Source organism: Gymnoscopelus microlampas (assembly GCF_963454915.1).
Source record: "Gymnoscopelus microlampas genome assembly, chromosome: 17".
Taxonomy (NCBI): Eukaryota; Metazoa; Chordata; class Actinopteri; order Myctophiformes; family Myctophidae; genus Gymnoscopelus; species Gymnoscopelus microlampas.
Window position 1 is genome coordinate 11,369,617 of NC_139954.1, and position 19,076 is coordinate 11,388,692.

At 41.4% G+C, this 19,076-nt stretch overlaps 1 protein-coding gene across 1 annotated transcript; it reads left to right on the forward strand.

The window, feature by feature from the left end:
* Positions 1-18,749, forward strand: lcp1 (lymphocyte cytosolic protein 1 (L-plastin)). The gene is made up of 16 exons (XM_084084768.1): positions 1-179; positions 5,669-5,762; positions 6,265-6,413; positions 7,887-8,010; positions 8,250-8,382; positions 8,549-8,630; positions 9,936-10,101; positions 10,834-10,976; positions 11,427-11,522; positions 11,704-11,899; positions 12,915-12,993; positions 14,330-14,444; positions 14,661-14,794; positions 16,240-16,360; positions 17,482-17,606; positions 17,941-18,749. Exons 2-16 carry the CDS (start codon positions 5,696-5,698, stop codon positions 18,071-18,073), a joined length of 1,863 nt encoding a protein of 620 aa, XP_083940894.1. The 5' UTR covers positions 1-179; positions 5,669-5,695; the 3' UTR covers positions 18,074-18,749.
* The last annotated feature ends 327 nt before the right edge of the window (positions 18,750-19,076 follow it).

The window sequence follows — 19,076 nt, forward strand, 5'->3', positions numbered from 1 at the left end:
AATAGATGCGTTGTGGCCGTGCTGCACCGTGCCTGTCATACGGGGAGCAGCGCTGCAGCCGAGCACAGCCAACCGTGAGCTGAAGAGCACAGACGGACAGACAGACAGACAGACAGACAGGACCCCACGCACACCCAGTCAACCCAGTGCTCAACCAGTCTCCTCATCTCACCTCTCAGGTAACTGAAGATGTAACACTGTCCGTCTCGGCCCTAAAGGCCTCGAAGAGCAGTGCTAAGTGAGAAATATTCTGTGTGTGTGTGTGTGTGTGTTGTGTGTGTTGTGTGTGTGTGTGTGTGTGTGTGTGTGTGTGCGTGTGTGTGAGCGAGAGAGAGGGAGGGGGGAGGGGGGGGGGGGGGGGGGTTATAGCTTTGAATACGTTTATAGGCTTCAGCAGATGAGAGAGTGTTGTATGTGTGTAAATCAATGTGATTGCACTTCCCCTTAACAGTACACTGTAAAATCCTGTGTGTTAATTTAACTCAGAAAGTTACAAATGGGTTATGGTTATGGTCATGGTCCATTTGGTTGCATTTGTACATTCCCTGTGTATATTCTCAAATCCTTCTACATAATGAACGGACAGCGCTAATGAAAGACACCCTGGATATTATCTTGTTAAGAAAAGAAAAAGAAAAGGGGGTTCCAGACTTAAATTACATTTTGACCTTCAGCCAGTACCACTTTTCAACCAATCGTGTCAAACCAGACATAAACCAGATAGTATAGAAGAAGCAGGGAGACCAAATACAACCACCCCAATTGTATTAAGTCATATTGTATTAACCCATTAAGACCTGAGGCCGATTAAAAAAAATGTTTTCTAAATCTTAACGCTTTAAAAAAATATATATGTATATTCAAAGATTTGCACACATTTTCACGATTTTACAAAAAATAGCAGATCTACAAGCTCGTAGCGCGGCACTCGGTGCCGGGCTATGAGCTTGTATATCTGCTATTTTTGAATAGCCTAAAGAAATCTAAAAATGACACAGATGCGTTCCCGGTCTTAATGGGTATATACTCTTCCATACAGATTTGGACAAAATAACATTGCATTCACACACAAACAAAGTTGCATAGTACAGCTTTAAATGAACACTGAGCTGAAGCAGAACAGGGCCCTGGAGAGAGCAGAAGTGTGACCATGCTGCAATGAGCTCAAGAGGAAGTTTGTGGGCAGCCTCTGTTCAACTGCTAACAGAAAACACAAATCCAAACGCGTGTTAAAAAAAACCCAACACTGTTATGAGAGCTTTACGTTGACTTTGATGACACTGACAGATGATGTGAAGGGATTAAGATGCATTAAGGTAACAAATGAGAAACCAAAGCATATTGTGCGATTAAACTGCGATTTGCCGTTGCCTATGCAAATGTTCCCATGGAAGCTCAAACCACGGCAGATGCCAACTGGGTGATAAGATAAGGCACTGTGCTGTTTTATGGTCTACAAGCACCTACTGTATGGTGGAAATTGCTGTTATAAATTCACTCAGTCCTTTATACCTGGTGTCAACTTTTATTGATTTTCTTTTCTATTGTATTTGTTTGTTTCTTGAACAGGGGCCATGCACAAGTATTGGGCCAGAGTTAGCCATATAGCCAATTTGCATCTGCGGTCTCTGGGCAAGATGTTAAATACAATGCAAACAATACAATACAGACAATTAAAAAACAATACAGTTAACACAGTTTACAGACAGTACACCTATAAAACCGCATCATGCATTACTGTACATAATGCTCCATGTTGGAGAACAGTTGGTTCCATTCAAGGGTTTAGATCAGTGTTTAGTTTAAGCTTATGCTCCGCTCCCATGGGCCACATAGCTTTAGTACCGTTGGATCCCAAGGCTAGTTATTTACCAACTTATTAATTATCAGAATATTATCCACAGATCCATTGTACATTGACACTCAAATGTCTAGTTGTGAGCCTGTATAATGATAAACAACAGTCAGTATCACATCTTGGGGTCATGTGCTCCCCTGAAAGTCTCCTGTTTCTGTAGCGTGAGGTAGCTTTATGTACAAGTATACCCCGTGGACGCAAGTATGTCGCAGGGACTTACTTACCTCCAATCCAACCCTTGCCTGAGTGGCAAGCAGAAAGGCACTGGGTGCCATTTTATAGTCTTCGTCGGTATGACTTGGCCGGGGATTGAACCCAGAGGTTCCAGACCTCCGAATATCAGGGCGGACATACTAGCAACTAACTAACAAGACCACTGTGCTGGTGATCAATGAATAATAGTCATCTACAATTCAATTTGTTTGTGACTTTTTGATAAAAAAAGGAATGTAATTATGATATAATATTTTTACAGAATCTACTTTGAAACAAATACTTATATACTGTAGCAACTTCTAAACAAGGATCTTACAGATTCAAAAACAAAAATGTAAAAATAACTGAACATAAGAAGTAAGAATACTGTACATTTTATGCTTTGTCACGCTGACTTTTCAAACCAGTTATTTCAGACTTTATAGCCTAAATAAAAAAAACAACAACAAGTCAATAAGTTTTAAATTTCAAAAAGGAGACTGGCATTTTGAAGTCTGAACAAAACCTCTAGGTGAAAGTAGTAGCAGAGTTAGTTTTGAGGAGAATAAATAAATAATAAAGAAAGAATAGTGACGATAACATAACTGGACTCTCTCACGAGGATCAAGTAAGTCCACTAATGAATAATGGAAAAATAAAACTTGAATGGGTGCTCTCCTAGAGTGAGCCCACTATCTGTGTGTGGTTTATGCACGTCCATACCATACTGTAGGTCAGAATGGGCTGAAACTTTCCATAGCAGTGTGTTATGATCCGGGGAATGTCGTGGGCAACTTTTTGAAATGTTGTATACTGTAATATTTTAACACTTTATTTATGAACAACGTTTCGGCCCATAGACCTTCTTCAGGACAAAAATTGGAAGCACAATGACCACCAAACATAGGCTACACCTCTCACGGGTGTGGATGCCAGGCTACATCCAATTGGCTACATCCAATCAGCCAATCAAAGGGCACACACATCACCAAACCAATTTGACACACCTACACCCACAGAGGTGTAGACTGTGAATATTTGGTGGTCATTGTGCTTCAGATTTTCTGAAATCGGACTTAAATTGTATATATTATATACACAATATTGATATCAAGGTATTTGGTCAAAAATATTTTGATATTTGGTTTTGTCCATATTGCCCAGCCCTAGGTTAAATGTGTATTTCTAGATGGTGCTGTGGAAGTAGTTTTCGCTTGCCACCAGTCTTTCTTTCAGGGTTGTTGACGTGACGTGTAATGCGTGTGACTCACGGTGGAAAGCTGAATTGCTCATTTCTGTTCTTCACGCCTTGAGGATACGTGGGGCCTAGTTTAAAGTGTGCCATTCTCACATGTGGTTGGTTGAGGCTCTCCACCCAGTGTGCCATTCTCACATGTGGTTGGTTGAGGCTCTCCACCCAGCCTAAGGGGCGCTTGAGAGGCGCAGGGATAAAAGTACCTGCCCACCACCACCGTGGAGTACACGGGTTCGAATCCACCGCGGTGCATCCGGTTTGGCCGAGCGTCTATACACAAACACAAGTGGCTGTGTTCGGGGGACGGAAGCCGTGTGGCGGGGGTGATCTTTGTCACTGCACACGTACTCCTATGGGCTCGGGTGGTGCCTGCCAGCGGGGAATGTTGAATGGAAGGAGTAGGACGGAGGTGCTCGTGGTTGTGTGTTTTGAGACAGTGCACTGTCAAATCAGTGTTAAGCCCAGAGAGCGTAGAATGTAACCAAATGGACCCGTTAAACTAACACTGAGGATTTTACTGTGTATGCATGAGTTAGCATGCATCTGGGCGCTGGAAAAGAAGAAGTCTACTGCTTGCCAAAGTAGAATGATAGGGATGTTAATGGGTTAAAGAGCGCAACACAGTGAATCATACATACAATGATCATTACATACTGAAACAAAATATGTCTCGTCCACCATGTGACCACCAGTTCCTGTACGTACGTCATGTGACCAGCACTTCCTGCTCTTCTCTGAATTGCTTCATACAAGTGCGTTCCTCATCTGATGTGTGAAACCTTTGCCGCACGCTTCTTGCATCCTGTTCTTAAATGATTGTAACATAATATGACTGTAATAAGACTGTTTGAAGTGTTTGGCTGTGTGTGACTCATATCGTACACATGCACAAGTCTGATTGCTGCAGTGTAGTTTACACAGTATGTCACACTGTTATTGTATTTTTTTAATTTAATCAAAGAACCGATGCTGTTTCGTTCAGCAATCCCCTGCTGCACGCTCTCTGTAAGCTAACTGATCTGTAGTCTATCTCAAACATAACTGTTAAAGGAAACGTTTGTATTCTAGAAATATTGGTTGATAAAATGATTAAATGGTGATAATCAACAAGGAAGCCCCGCTTCTCTTTCCCCGGGCAGGAAGTTAAACAGGAAGTGTTAGATTAGACATGACACTCAAAGGTCCTTACACACCAGGAGCGTGACGAATAAACAATCCGAAAATTGCTTCATCAAGTATTCCACATGCACAGGGGTAAAATGCCTGTCCATCACCTCTAGCGCAGGGGTCTTCAACAGGCGTGCCGGGACCCATAGGGGGCCCCACAGGAGGGGGCCGCAAAACGTTTGTGCGATTGGTAGTATTTTCTTTTTGTATGTAAATGTCTGAAAATACATATTAACATGAATGCAACATGTTTTAGCAAAGATAATGTGTAAGAAAATCCACCCCCCGGCTAATTCCCATCAGGGGTCGTCACAGCCGATCATTTGTTTCCGTCTGCTTCTGTTCTCTGCGTCTTCCACGGTCACTCCAGCCACCTGCATGTCTGTGTCCATAAATCTCCTCTTTGGCCTTCCCCTTCTCCTCTTGCCCATCTTTAATAGTCACTCAAGCTAGTCTCAAATCTCTTAACGGTCAAAAGACATTGATTAGACAATCGGCTAAATATGGTGAACTAGCTTTGAAATCCTCTTATCAAGTTGCATGGAAGGGTCCCTGCTTCATCTCTCTCTCAGTTAAGGGGTCCTTGGCCTGAAAAAACACTTAAGACCCCTGGTCTAGGGGTTCAAATGTGTGTGTGTGTGTGTGTGTGTGTGTGTGTGTGTGTGTGTGTGTGTGTGTGTGTGTGTGTGTGTGTGTGTGTGTGTGTGTGTGTGTGTGTGTGTGTGTGTGTGTGTGTGTGTGTGTGTGTGTGTGTGTGTGCTGTTATATGTACAGCTGTTATGTGATTAGTTTAAATTGGTAGTGTGATTATTTATTTCACAAAGGTTTGGCACCATCTAAAGTGAAGCATGTTTTTACAAGCCATAGGAATTCATTATTTCAACTGTAAAGTAATACATTAATTAATTTATCATTTTATAATGTCATCATTGTTTTTTACTTTCCTCATTGTGTAATTAACTACTTAGACCCTGTATGAATAGTTGACCAGAGTCTCCCAGGGGTCTATACCAGACCTGTTCCTGCTTTTTTCCCTCTTCAGCAAATCTCTTCACTGAAAGAAATCTACATGCTCACAACTCGTCTTGTGAGCTTGTACATCTATTTGGGCTGAATGTTCACCCCAGAATAGGGACACTATGGTTCAAGGGGTTAAACTAAACAAACGTGTTCCTCTGTTGTGGTGGTTTCAGATCCTGCTGCTTAATCAAACTTTCAAGATGGCTGCCACCACACCGATATCTCCAGAGGAGATGGAGGAACTGAAAGAAGCTTTTTCTAAGATTGGTAAGAGAAGTTGCCCAGGAACAATGCACAAGAGGCCTGATTCACTTTGAAGAATTGATTCATTCATGTCTTCCACACTGCAACTTTAACTGTACCAGTTATGCGTAGACAAATTGCCCAAGAACATCCATACTTAAGCCCTGTATACTTTGTCATTTGATGAATAGCAAAAACGTAGGTACTGGTATGTTCGTCACCGTCGTCACAGTACACTCATCTATGAACTTTGACCTTTTCATCAAAGAATCAAAGAAAAAAAATCTGCAACACTCACTAAATGTCCTTTACTCTTTATTAAGAAACGGGCAACATACAATGTGGACGCGTTTCGTCAGTGGCTGAGGAAGTCTGCTGAAGTGCTGTTATAATGCTGTTGTGAGTGCTGGTGATTTTTGTGCTTGTTTTTGATCCATGCACCCAGTAAGTGACTAGGTGGTGAGACTTGAGTTGTGCTCTCATTCTTCTGAAGTTGTCTTACTTTGATCTTTTCCTCTCGTCCCAGATGTGGACAACAATGGCTTCATCAGCAAAGATGAGCTCAACGAGCTCTTCAAAGCCGCCAACCTGCAGCTGGCCGGGTTCCGCGTCAGAGAGATCATTCAGGAGCTCACCAAGACCGGAGACCAGCTCACCTTCGACCAGTTCACTGAAGTATGTTACCTTAGTTACACATGTATTGGGGTGCAACGTTTACTTGATCTAAACGATTTAATCGATTTGAATAAAAAGAATCAACTTTGGGGGACAATTTAGCTTTCTTTATTTTTAAATGTTTTTTAAAATAGGTAAAATTGCAGAGCGAGGTTGTAGATCTACTATTTTTCCTATTTTTGTGCAGCACTGTTGTATGATTAAGTATTAAATATGGCTAATAAGTGGTTAATCAGAGTAAGCGATTTAGTCGATTATAAAAAGTCAATTAAATGTTTTTTTGTGCCACTTCATTGACTTAATAAAACAAATTGTCGAAAAAAACACATCGAGAAAGTAATCGGTAGAGTAATAACTAAGACAATTATCAATAGTTGCAGCCCTACACACGTAGACAAACATGTCCACAATGTGAATAAGTGGGGATTATGGATAATATTTCCAAGTATGAAAGGGACTTAACAGTATTCAAGATTGAATATTTTGATTGTTACGTCACAATTTCACAAGAGTAAAATGTGTATTTGCTCATTCAAAAACATCCCACGATTGCCTTGGGGAAGTACCTATTTCACAGCCTACTGCCAGGGGCCTTGTGGCTGCGAAGCCACTTGCCAAGTGGCAGCCTGTGGTTGGGATGGCTAGACTCTTTGATAAGCATGCAAGCTTTTCTGACACACCATACGTCATATATGTCCTGCATGGAGGGAAGCTCCACCCAACTTGGGTTGAACCTTGAGTTGTATAGACTAGACCATACCCGTCGGGGGATATGAGCACCATGCGTGCGTCAAGGTCCGCTTGTTTCACGGACGTGGCAACACCAGCGCTTGTTTCACGCACATGATTTGGCAACCCGGGAGCCAGTGAACACAAAAACTAGTAAACAGCTGACATTTGGGGAAAGCAGAAAAACAGGCTTCGGTGTTCTGTGCACATGGTAATGGTCAATGGCTGTGTGCAAATGCAGATCAATTGCTCCAGCCACTTAGGAGAACCGGGGAGAAGAGATTTTGGGCACAGACAGACTCACAGAGCCAAATAGCGAGCTTTGTAGAATTATAGGATGATGATAAGTCCATGTAAAGCTAACTATACAACCCAAGATTCAAGTTCAACATTGCTTTAAGCAGCTTTTTCAACGGCACTACATTTTTAAGCCATGGCTCTGCAGTTAGGCTAGCTGTCTATGAGAGGGTCTGTGTTGGCACATACTGTATGGGAAGCCTGTCATTTTATCAACTGAACGATTAGACTGCACGATTTCCAGGAATAAGAAACTACGGGAAGATCATGTCTGGATACAGTTTAATTAAGCAATATTACACATTTAGCCAACATTTAGGTGACAGTCTCACTTTTGAAACTTCAAGTCCACCACTGACACCTTTTTGGAAGTGGGTGTGCTCAATTTTTAGTGAAGTCATTTTGACCATGTGGTTTGCATGTGTTTTCTTGATGTCCTTCCTTCAGGTTGTTCATGGACTGAAGAGCTCAGAGGTGTCTAAAACCTTCAGGAAAGCCATCAATAAGAAGGAAGGAATCTGTGCTATTGCAGGAACGTCTGAGCAGTCTGGCACACAGCATTCTTATTCAGGTCAGATAACTATTTGACATGTAAACGGGTTCAGAAGTGTCACCAGGACAATCAATTTCAATCAACGACTCACTGAGGAAGTGGTTGTTCTTCAAACATCGCCAATGAGATGCATAACGATTGGCTTACTTTAGCATCCTGTTTTGTGGTATATTCCACTTTTTCACTGACTTTTCATTCACCAGATAATGCTTCAGTTGTATACCATATTACCAATACTTAAGTTTTGCCATCTACAGAGGAGGAGAAGGTGGCCTTTGTGAACTGGGTGAATAAAGCCCTGGAGAATGATCCGGACTGTAAGCACCTTCTGCCCATGGACCCCAACAACGACGACCTGTTCACTGCAATGGGTGATGGAATCGTTCTATGGTAAACTATGAAAGCTTCAAGTTTTTAGAAGAATGAATGAGAACCAGACATAACTTAGGCTCTTTTCGACTACACAGACTATGTGAACTATGCGGTGCTGTGAAACTTATCTCACATGTTCTGGATTTGTTTACATACACTACATCTCTCTCTTGCTTGTGTTTAGTAAGATGATCAACCTGTCAGTCCCTGATACCATAGATGAGAGGACCATCAATAAGAAGAAACTCACACCCTTCACCACACAGGTAAAGCCTAGTTCAGACCAACGACTGGCGACAAGACAACACCGTTTTAAGCCTGGTTTATAAGGCGCCATACAGCAGTGTCGCTTGCTGAAAATAGTCGACTTCAAGTCAAAGCCCACATTTTATTATAGCCCAATATCACAAAACATGTCCCAAAGGGCTGTACATAAAAACAAGTACTGCAGTGCATTTATACATACTTAATTATCCTTAAAACCAAGTAAATCATACTTCAAAAGATTTTTTTTTTCCCCTGGCTATCTGATACTGAACAAGTTCTCTGTGGACGCAATTATTTTATGCAATTTATTGATTGTGATCTCTGCTTTAGACTCCGCCCACGGTACACAGTGCTGAAACTTTGCACCCTGAATTTCTGCAAACAATTTGCATTGGTGTCATTGCGGTGATGTTCCGCTAGTAGTCCAGACAATCTTGGAGGTGCAAGAACTGCCGAAACAAACTTCGGCAAGGCAACATTTGTTTTCTCTGCAATGATGCAATTGTAAAAGTTGTAAAAGTATGCTGTAGCCTTAACTGTGGTTGTGTGGCACTTTATCCACAGGCAACATTAAAATAAAAACATTGCCCACACCAGCATCTCATGTCTGTTCCTGAGATGCTTTTTTATTTATTTTTTATCTTGAACTTAATTGTGACCTTGCCCTTGAACTTTTTGACTCAAAACTTTACCATGTCTCCGGGGCAGCCTACAGATCGTGACAAAGTAGTTTCATGAAAGTCCCAGCATCTGTTCTTGAGTTCTACTGCTCACAGTCAGACTGACAAAGAATTACAATAAGCTGCTGTGTTGCTGCAGGCAGGGCAGGCTAATAATAACTGGTACAGTCTAAACTTCACATGCCATTTTCACTGTTTTCCCATCCAGCTAGAATAAAATATTCTAGTGGTTGGTTGCCCTTTAAATTGTTTGGTGGTACTAGTAGATAAACTAGAAAAGTTTACTGCCATTTACTGGTGTTTAATTATTATGTAATGGATAGATCCAGGCCAGCCCAGCAATCTGAATGCCAGTCAGTGTTCAAGTCATAGATTCATTCAATCACGTCCAGCCCGATCACTGTCATTCTTACAATCGCAGTAAAGGCAAATATTGTGAATACTGTCTCGTAATTGTTTGAATGGCCTTCCTGTTCTCCACTTTTACGGTGCAAATTTACATACGCTCTGCAGCAGTCTGTGCATTCATTTGGAAGAGATAGATGTAGCCTGGCTTGAGGGATTATTAAATATACTAAGTCGTCCACTGCATGTGATCCTGTCCTGGATGTCTTCCCCTAACAGGAGAACTTGAACCTGGCTCTCAACTCCGCGTCAGCCATCGGCTGTCATGTGGTGAACATCGGAGCTGAGGACCTAAAGGAAGGCAGGCAGCACCTGGTCCTCGGTCTGCTGTGGCAGGTCATCAAGATTGGCCTGTTTGCTGATATCGAGCTCAGTAAAAACGAAGGTGCGTGTGTGTGTGTTTGCTTGTGTGGCGCATGTGTATTGAGTTGATCTTCAGAAGCCAGTAGTCCAAGATTCTTACTCCGTCATTCTTTATAATCTGTGTGTGACAGTGCCACATAAAGTTACTTAAATAAGTACTTGTATGCTATGGTGCTATTACCATATCTCAAAATGAGCTTCAATCATTGTCTGTGTGCAGCTGACTGCATGAAGTTATCTCAAAATGTAACACCAACTTTGTTATCGCCAGGTCAAAGAAAAGGGGGCACATTATGTATTGTGTGTGTGTGTGTGTGTGTGTGTGTGTGTGTGTGTGTTTTGTGTGTGCATGCGTGCGTGCGCGCAGGCCAAGGAAGTAAATCCCTTTAATAGTTTTCACATAATTGTGAATTTATTTAGGTGAATTTCTGTGTGTCATCAATATGATGTCATCCATTTGCGCACTCAAGGTGCGTTCCCATGCACGTAGTCGCTTGAATCACTCCACTTTGGTTGTGGATAGTCAGTTAAATTTAAATGTTTAAATTTGTGCAATACTTAAGGCTTAGCCTTTGCTGTTATACAGACTAATTAATAAACAAGAGCTCTTGTGTGTAGTAAATCCTGCAGGACATGGTCATTATTCAAAATCAATATATCGTGGCCTCTGTGTATCGCGATGCATATTGTGTCGATCGTGAGAGGTTGTAGGCGATACCCAGCCCTAATGTGTACTGTATGTGCTGTTTTACAGCTCTGATCGCCCTGCTGCGTGACGGGGAGAGTCTGGAGGACCTGATGAAGTTGTCTCCAGAGGAGCTGCTGCTGCGCTGGGCCAACTATCACCTGGAAGAGGCCGGATGTCCCAAGCTCAACAACTTCAGCTCTGATATCAAGGTAACACAGGAGGACACACATGAGTACACGTGCATGTACTCCCCTGTAAATGTATTCATATACATATGGAAATATATACTGAATAGTGAATATAGTACGTCCATGTGTATGTGATATGGTTCTCAACGTTGAGTCCAGGGACCACCAGGGGTCCAAATGGATCCTTGCGGGTCTGTAACTCTGAGAGTGTACAAATGGAACCAAATGGACCCTTACGGGTCCATTTGGTTCCATTTGTACACTCTCAGAGTTAAATCATATTGGAGGATTTTACAGTGTATATTGGGGTCCCGGAGATAACATGCGGGGGTCCGTGGCATAATGCATATGGGGGTCCTTGAAATGAAAAAAGTTGAGAATCACTGCAAATAATGTCAACACATACAGTAACGCTCATGAATCACTCTTGAATCTGAAGATAAGAGACAATAATGTGTGTTTAAATTGCAGGACTCTAAGGCTTACTACAACATACTGAACCAAGTGGCTCCCAGCGGAGATGAGGAGGGCATTCCACCTATTGCCATCGACATGTCAGGACTCAGGGTAAGTGCATATAGATCACTTAGTTCACTTATTAAGAATATAAATATCGATAGTTAGAGCCCCACGTACAGGACCACTTTGGAACTAAGTGTTTCATTACAGTTTGTGTCTATCCTGGTTATAAGTTGCGTTGAACTTGTATAATTCTTCTACCGAATAAAATCAATCAATCACATTGCAGGAGACAGATGACTTGCAAAGGGCAGAGTGCATGCTGGTCCAGTCGGAGCGACTGGGGGCACGGCAGTTCGTCACAGCGACAGATGTGGTGCGCGGGAACCCCAAGCTGAACCTGGCCTTCGTGGCCAACCTGTTCAACAAGTACCCAGCGCTGAAGAAACCAGAGAACCAGGACATTGACTGGAGCTCCATTGAGGGTGAGAGCCAGTGGTAGAAAGTAACTAAGTACATTTACTCAAGTACTGTACTTAAGTACAATTTTGAGGTATTTGTACTTTACTTGAGTGTTTCCAATTTTCAATACTTTTACTTCTACTCCACTACATCTCAGAGGCAAATATTGTACTTTTACTCCACTACAATTATTTGAAAACTTTAGTTACTAGTTACTTTTCAGATGCAAATTATGATATAATGAAACAGACATTAACCACTTTAGCCCTATTCTATACATAGGGTATTTGAAAATAGCAGATCTACAAGCTCACAACGCGTCGCGTTGTGAGCTTGTAGACCGGCTATTTTCAAATATTTAGTACTTTTGGTACTTTAAGTACATTTTGATGCCAATACTTTTGTACTTTTACTCAAGTCAATTTTTAATTCTGGACTTTTACTTGTAACAGAGTATTTTTACATTGCAGTATTGGTACTTTTACTTAAGTAAAGAATTTGAGTACTTTTTCCACCACTGGTGAGCGCTAGCCTGGTTCCAGACCATCGACCCCGCCCATTCTCTGAGTGGACTGCCTCTTGGTCTGGTGTTGTAAATGTGAACCTAGGATTTATTCGGTACAAAATGCATTGTCCAATGAGAGTCGGAGGTGGGGGTCCCTTAGGATTGGTTTAGGGCAATTCTAATCCCCTCCCCCTTGTAATTGCATACACTGGAGCCAATGTCAGACTGAAGCTCCACGCAGCTTCAGTCTGATAATCAGGCTAGGTGAGCGCGTCTGAGGCTCAGATTATAGTTCTGTATTTTTCATGTCTTTATTTTTATTTTTCACTTCTTGTTCATTTCAGTTTATTTTTGTTAGTCTTGTAAGTCTTGTAGTTTTTAGTTTTACCCAGCTCAGAGTCCAATTAGTTTGGACTCTTGGAGATGTGACTGCTTAAATCAGCCACATCCCACCCACAACACAGCATCTCATTAACTTGACTTATTTCCCATGGGGATACAGCAGTCTTTTCACCATGGTCTTTTCCCATCAGGTGAGACCAGGGAGGAACGCACCTTCAGAAACTGGATGAACTCACTGGGCGTCAACCCTCGTGTCAACCACCTCTATGTGTAAGGACACTCATTCATTTTGAAACCATTTCTTAACTACGGAAGCTTTCCTGGGGCTCACATGCTCCTTCTTTGCCCCCGAATGTGATGTCATGTCTGTGATGTCATGTCACATTGGTGTCAATGTGATGCCAATGCTTCACCTTTCCCCTTTCCATGATTCAGGGCATTCATTCATGGCAACAGCTTGTGTTGCGCAGTGGTTCTCAAACTTTTTTAATTCTGAGAATTACAGACCTGTAAGGGTCCATTTGGAACCCCCTCAAGGAACCCTGAGCGTCCCTGGAACTTCACTTTGAGAACCACTGGTCTAACCGCAAGCAAGTTAGAGGGTATCTATTTGGAACCTCTTAAGTTGCAATTCCCTCCATTGACAGCCCCATTCATGAAACTTAAAAGTCCCATATGACTGTATTAAATGATAAACTCACCAATATTGCACCTCCATTATGCAGGACGTTGTGTGTGCAATTTTGAAACAGGTGGTACGCAGTACGTTGAGTGATTTAAAATGAGCACTCCTCAAAACAAACACTTGTAAAAAAAAATCATGGTTGCGCTGAGTTTATTGACTCTGCACACTGGTGGTGCTGAAAAAGCTTCGCTGTATTTTTATTAGGGGTGTGCCGATACACTAATTTCACCAAACGATACGATACGATATTTGGCTCACAACTTCGATACGATTTCGATACGATACGATACGCACTTTTTTTATTATGAAAATATATGGAGGAGAAAAAAAGAAAATGCAAACAAATAATTCTGTTTTTGCATTATTCAGACATGCAAACTTGTAGCTTTTCAGCTACAATAGCCGTTTTGAATCCAAATAGTATGACACCTGACCCGAAAAAAAAACATGTTGTCACTCTTTTCACTTCGGGGCCGTTTGCATGCCTGATTATTATGATTGTAAAAAAAAAAAAAAAAAAAAAAAAAAAAATTTTTTTTTTTTTTCAAAAACGATATTTTTTTTTCCCAAAACGATACATATCGTCGCGAAAACGTATCGCGATATATCGCGGGACGATATATCGGCACACCCCTAATTTTTATTGTGTTGTCATCAGGACATATATATTCAGATCTGAATAGATCTAAACGCATAATTTTCAGCATCACCAGTGTGCAGACTCTATTTCTTTTTGTGATACGTTTGCGTGTCTTGCACCTGGGCCACGGATGTGCGTGCACTACCTTCTTCATGCACTGAGTTTATTGACAGGAAGTTGCTCATAACATGAGCGGCTACAGGCCTCCTGTTTATAGTCATATCAGCCTAATGTTGTGTGATACCAGTGATATTTTGACTGTGCGTGCATGTGTGTTACAGAGACCTTGATGATGCATTAATCATCTTCCAGCTGTATGAGAAGATCAATGTTCCAGTAAACTGGGACAAAGTCAACAAATCTCCCTATTCTAAACTTGGAGGCAACATGAAGAAGGTACAAGAGAATCTAGACATGAAAGTTTGTATTATTTCCATGTTTTGGCCTTGGAGGAGAATGTATGAGAGGCTTATGGATGCCATAGTCACAGACATAGTCACAATGACGCCTTATTGTCCAATCTGACTAAAAGCCTGATTTATACTTTAGTATAAATCTATACTTTAGTGTAAATCAGGCATGAATGAACCTTGACACGTCCATGTCTTGTAGTTGGAGAACTGTAACTACGCAGTGGCGCTGGGGAAGAACGAGGCTAAATTCTCTCTGGTGGGCATCGCGGGACAGGACCTCAACGAAGGGAACCGCAAGCTCACCCTGGCACTCCTCTGGCAGCTCATGAGGAGGTAAAGAAATCGCTGCTACCACTTCCTAATCACAGCAAAATCCAGGATGGTACATTTAAAAAAAAAAAGCCTATCTGCAAGCTCACAACTCGTCGCCTTTGCGATGCGTTGAAATTGCGGCGTTACAGCAGCACAGTGCAACAAATAAATAAGTCAAAAGACTTAGAGATAAATTAATCAACAGACAAATCAAAACACAAACTAAGGTGTTAAAAATAATTCTGTAGAATCTGCATTTAGAAATGTTTCTGGCAAGTGACAAGTGCAATTTCAATATCTTTGCATTAGAGAGGCAGAATAGTGACATTTTGGTCCATATCCGATTATTACTGATTATTTGCATGGTCAAATCGACTGATGTCTATACCGATACAATACGAGTTTTTTCCAGTAGGGTTTACCTTACACCTGTTATACAGTATAACTGTGATTCTGGGTGCAGATGCAGATTTCTAATAAACAGTACATTCTTATAACCTGATTTATTAGGCCTGCTGATGCACATATTAGTTCAAACAACTTAAATTGACTGACCTTTTTGAAAACTTTCCCAGAAAACGGTCACAGACTTAATATTAGGGCGGCCACAAGTTTAATTTAGACTCCATCATAGGACAGTGACACGTTGATAACTTATAGATCTGTTATTTTTGCTGAGTGACGCCATCCTACGATGTAGTATAACTGAGGCCAGGTGTGTATGTGATGTTTTTTTGTAGCAGAGAGAGAGAGAGAGAGAGCTGGCTCAATGGTGCAAACTGCAAAGTAATAAATTACTTGAATTTAAACGCATAGCAAGCAGCAGACCCAACAAAACTGGGCTATCCATAGCCTATATAGACTTGGTGCACCAATATGTACACGTGTGTGGCCAATAAAGTGCAGAAGCTTAAAAGAATCTCAACAATTGTGTCGGCAACAACCCCCAGTCCTACAGTCAGTGACATAACAATCTGGGATCCCAGGTAAAAAAAAAAAGGAAAAACAGCCCCCAGCGTTTTTAACTTTTGAGCGCAGTTCTGAATCTGTTCTTGAGAGATTAGTGACATAATAACCAATCGGTGGATGGGGACTTTTACAGTTACGTGGGAACATGGCCATTCACATGCATTCTTCTCTTCAGTACATCGATCCGAAATCGATTTCAGAGAACAAAGGCGAGCCGAGTGCTTCTTAGAGTTCAACGGGTGAGGACTCCAGTCCAGGTAGTGATGAGGTGCTCACAAAGTCAATACAGGATCAAAGATGAAGTGGGGTCAAATTAAATTGATTTCATCTTTTTACTTTCGCCAATAAGTATTCAAATTTATGCCACAGGTTATGCAAACTGTAGTGCCAGTTGCGGCCTCAAGTCTCAACTGTTATGTGCACATAGTTTGGGTGAGCACATACCCGGTTATCGCAAGTCTCTCTCTTCTGTTACTGAATGCTGTCCGTCTCCTCAGGTACACACTGAACATCCTGGAGAACCTGGGGGAAGGTCAGAAAGTAAATGATGACATCATCGTGTCCTGGGCCAATGGCATGCTCACACAGGCGGGCAAACCCACCTTCAGTGGCTTCAAGGTGAGCTTCTTCTACTGCTACTCCCTGTTTTCATGACATGTGGCCTATTATATTCTGTCACTGAATTCAAGCTAATGGAACACAAATGAAACAAGTTAAATCTCATGAAAAGGACATTGCAGTATTTTTGGGGGGATTAACCACTTCAACCCTATATACTTAGTTGACTAGGGTCCCAAGGGATTGGTCCGCTCCTTTTTCCCTCTACACCAAATCTCTTCGCCAAAAATAGCCAATCTACAAGCACATAATGCGCCATGTTGTGATGCTTCTGCTATTTCTGCCAATAGTTGGCCCCGGAATAGGAACGCTAGGGTTCATGGGGTTAAGACTCTCTCCTCTGGCAATACATGTATCCCTGCTGTCTGAGTAGGAAGCTTAGAAAGACAATTTATAGAGGTCATATTATACAGTGTATATACCATAGCAGTGATGTTTTTTTAGGTGTGCATGCTGCACCATATGCCACGTTTTATTCCAAAAAGATGCATTAACTAACTAACGTTGCATCCAGTGGATGCATGCTATTTTACCTAGAGTTTTTCTTGACCACAATGTTACAATTTACAATTTAGATAGTATGTTATTTAAACAGATGCTAGGTTCATTGTGTACCTGGTATCCTATAATTTAAATGTACAGATTATTATTTTTGATAGGCTTATTTAGACGCTAGGTACAAGGTTCTTGGGTTACTCGTGATCCTAGTTTACTGAGGCACTACACTGTCTATCTGGATTTGATGTATGTGTTAACCGAGCTTGTAAGTTGCTCTGGGTAAGAGCATCTGCTAAATGCCTAAATTGTAGAGGATGCTGCCCTCTTCAGGATAATGGCTGCATTAACCAGTGCTTAATTCAACCAACCAGTTGAATAGCTGTGCATTTCATTAGGTACACAGTAACATCCTGAGTGTTCATTTATGGATCACTTTGGATGAATTAACACTCAGGACTGTTACTGTGTATACCTCTATACTTGCTTTGTACAATAACAACAGTATGTAGTGTACAGTATGTGTCCATCAGCACCTGATCCGCCCCGGTTCTTAGGGGTGATTTACTGTATACTACGCTGCGCGCGTGTTGCACACCAAAGATATACGTTTTGTATGTGTGTAGGATGGCGCCATCAGCACCAGCATGCCTGTTCTGGACCTGATTGACGCCATCCAGCCTGGCTCTATTCGCTACGACCTGCTGAAGACGGAGGACCTCACGGAGGAAGAGAAACTCAACAACGCAAAGTATGTCTGGTTTATTTTTATTCTTAGGAATTACAACTACTTTGTTGCTGTCTTAATGCTTAATGTTTCATTTAAAGCACTTTGAATTGACTTGTTGAAATATGCTATACAAATACACTTTGTACACAAGTTGCCATGCCTTAAAATTATACAGTATTTTTCTCCTTTGTTTGCCACCGCTATACAGCATATTCTCTCACATTTTTTTTTTGTAGACTGTTTATCTGCCCAGTTTGACCAAACTGCGTGATAGATTTGCCGATAATAAAAGTACACAAAATGTAGTAATGCAACTCTTAACGGTCCTCTATCTTTGTTGTTACTTTGTTGCCAGGTACGCCATCTCCATGGCGAGGAAAATCGGTGCGCGAGTATACGCTCTGCCAGAAGACCTGGTGGAGGTGAAACCAAAGATGGTGATGACGGTGTTCGCCTGCCTGGTGGCACACGGCATGAAGAAAGCCTGAGTCCAAATTAAACATCCTCATATGCAAATTGGTTATCTTCAGGATATCGTGACACCAGAATACATATCGTTGCTGTTGGGTAGAAACCTTGTATCTCCATATTTAAACTTTTTATGTTTTTTTGTAAATGTATGTCCTACTTTGTCATACAAGAGTGTTGAGCAAACAAAGTTTGAAGCTAAAGTGGTCAAGTCTGTCTGTGGGTCTTATAAATATTTAACTAATGAAAAGTATTAACCAGAGCTTGTGATTAAATAACTACATTGGATCCATTGGAACACAGGTTATTTTTTTCTATTTACTGAAAAGTAACCGTTTTGGATGTACAAGGTTTCCACCTGACAGCGACGATTATGATAAACAAAATGAAATGGTGGCAGTGACCTATAAACAAGACACTGCCAAAGACGAATGAAAATGAAAATGAAATGTGCGTGGACTTACTTTGTCCGAAAAAGCAACCCCCCCCAGGTTTGTGGTTTAAATTGAAGAGGACACAGATATGACTCTTATAACAGCATTGATGTAACATTTCCGATGGTACTTCTAAGATTTGTAGGAGTGTGACAGGGAGAGGGATGCTCTCTGCCACTTAAGAATATTTAGCCCACTATTTCCACTGGTTTATGCATTCCAAATAACGCAAATATATGAAATAAAGATGTTTTCTATCAAACTGTGCTGATTAGTTTCTATGGTCAAAGGGTGGCCTCGAGCAGTGTTTCTCAAATGGTGTGACAACCTCACATTATTTAGCCTAGCTCCAGCCCCTTAATCGCTAGCCACAGCCATTAAACATATCAGTGAAAGGAAATTACTTATCAGTACTTTGTGCAAATTCTAACCACTTTCAACCTGGCATGTGGCATCCCTTATTTGAGCATGGAAGCAAGAATTTACGCTCATTAAATGCTTTAACGAAAATAGCCAATCTACAAGCTCAACACGTTGCATCGAGGCGTGTTGTCGTGGGCTTGTAAATTGCTCCTTCATAAATACAGCT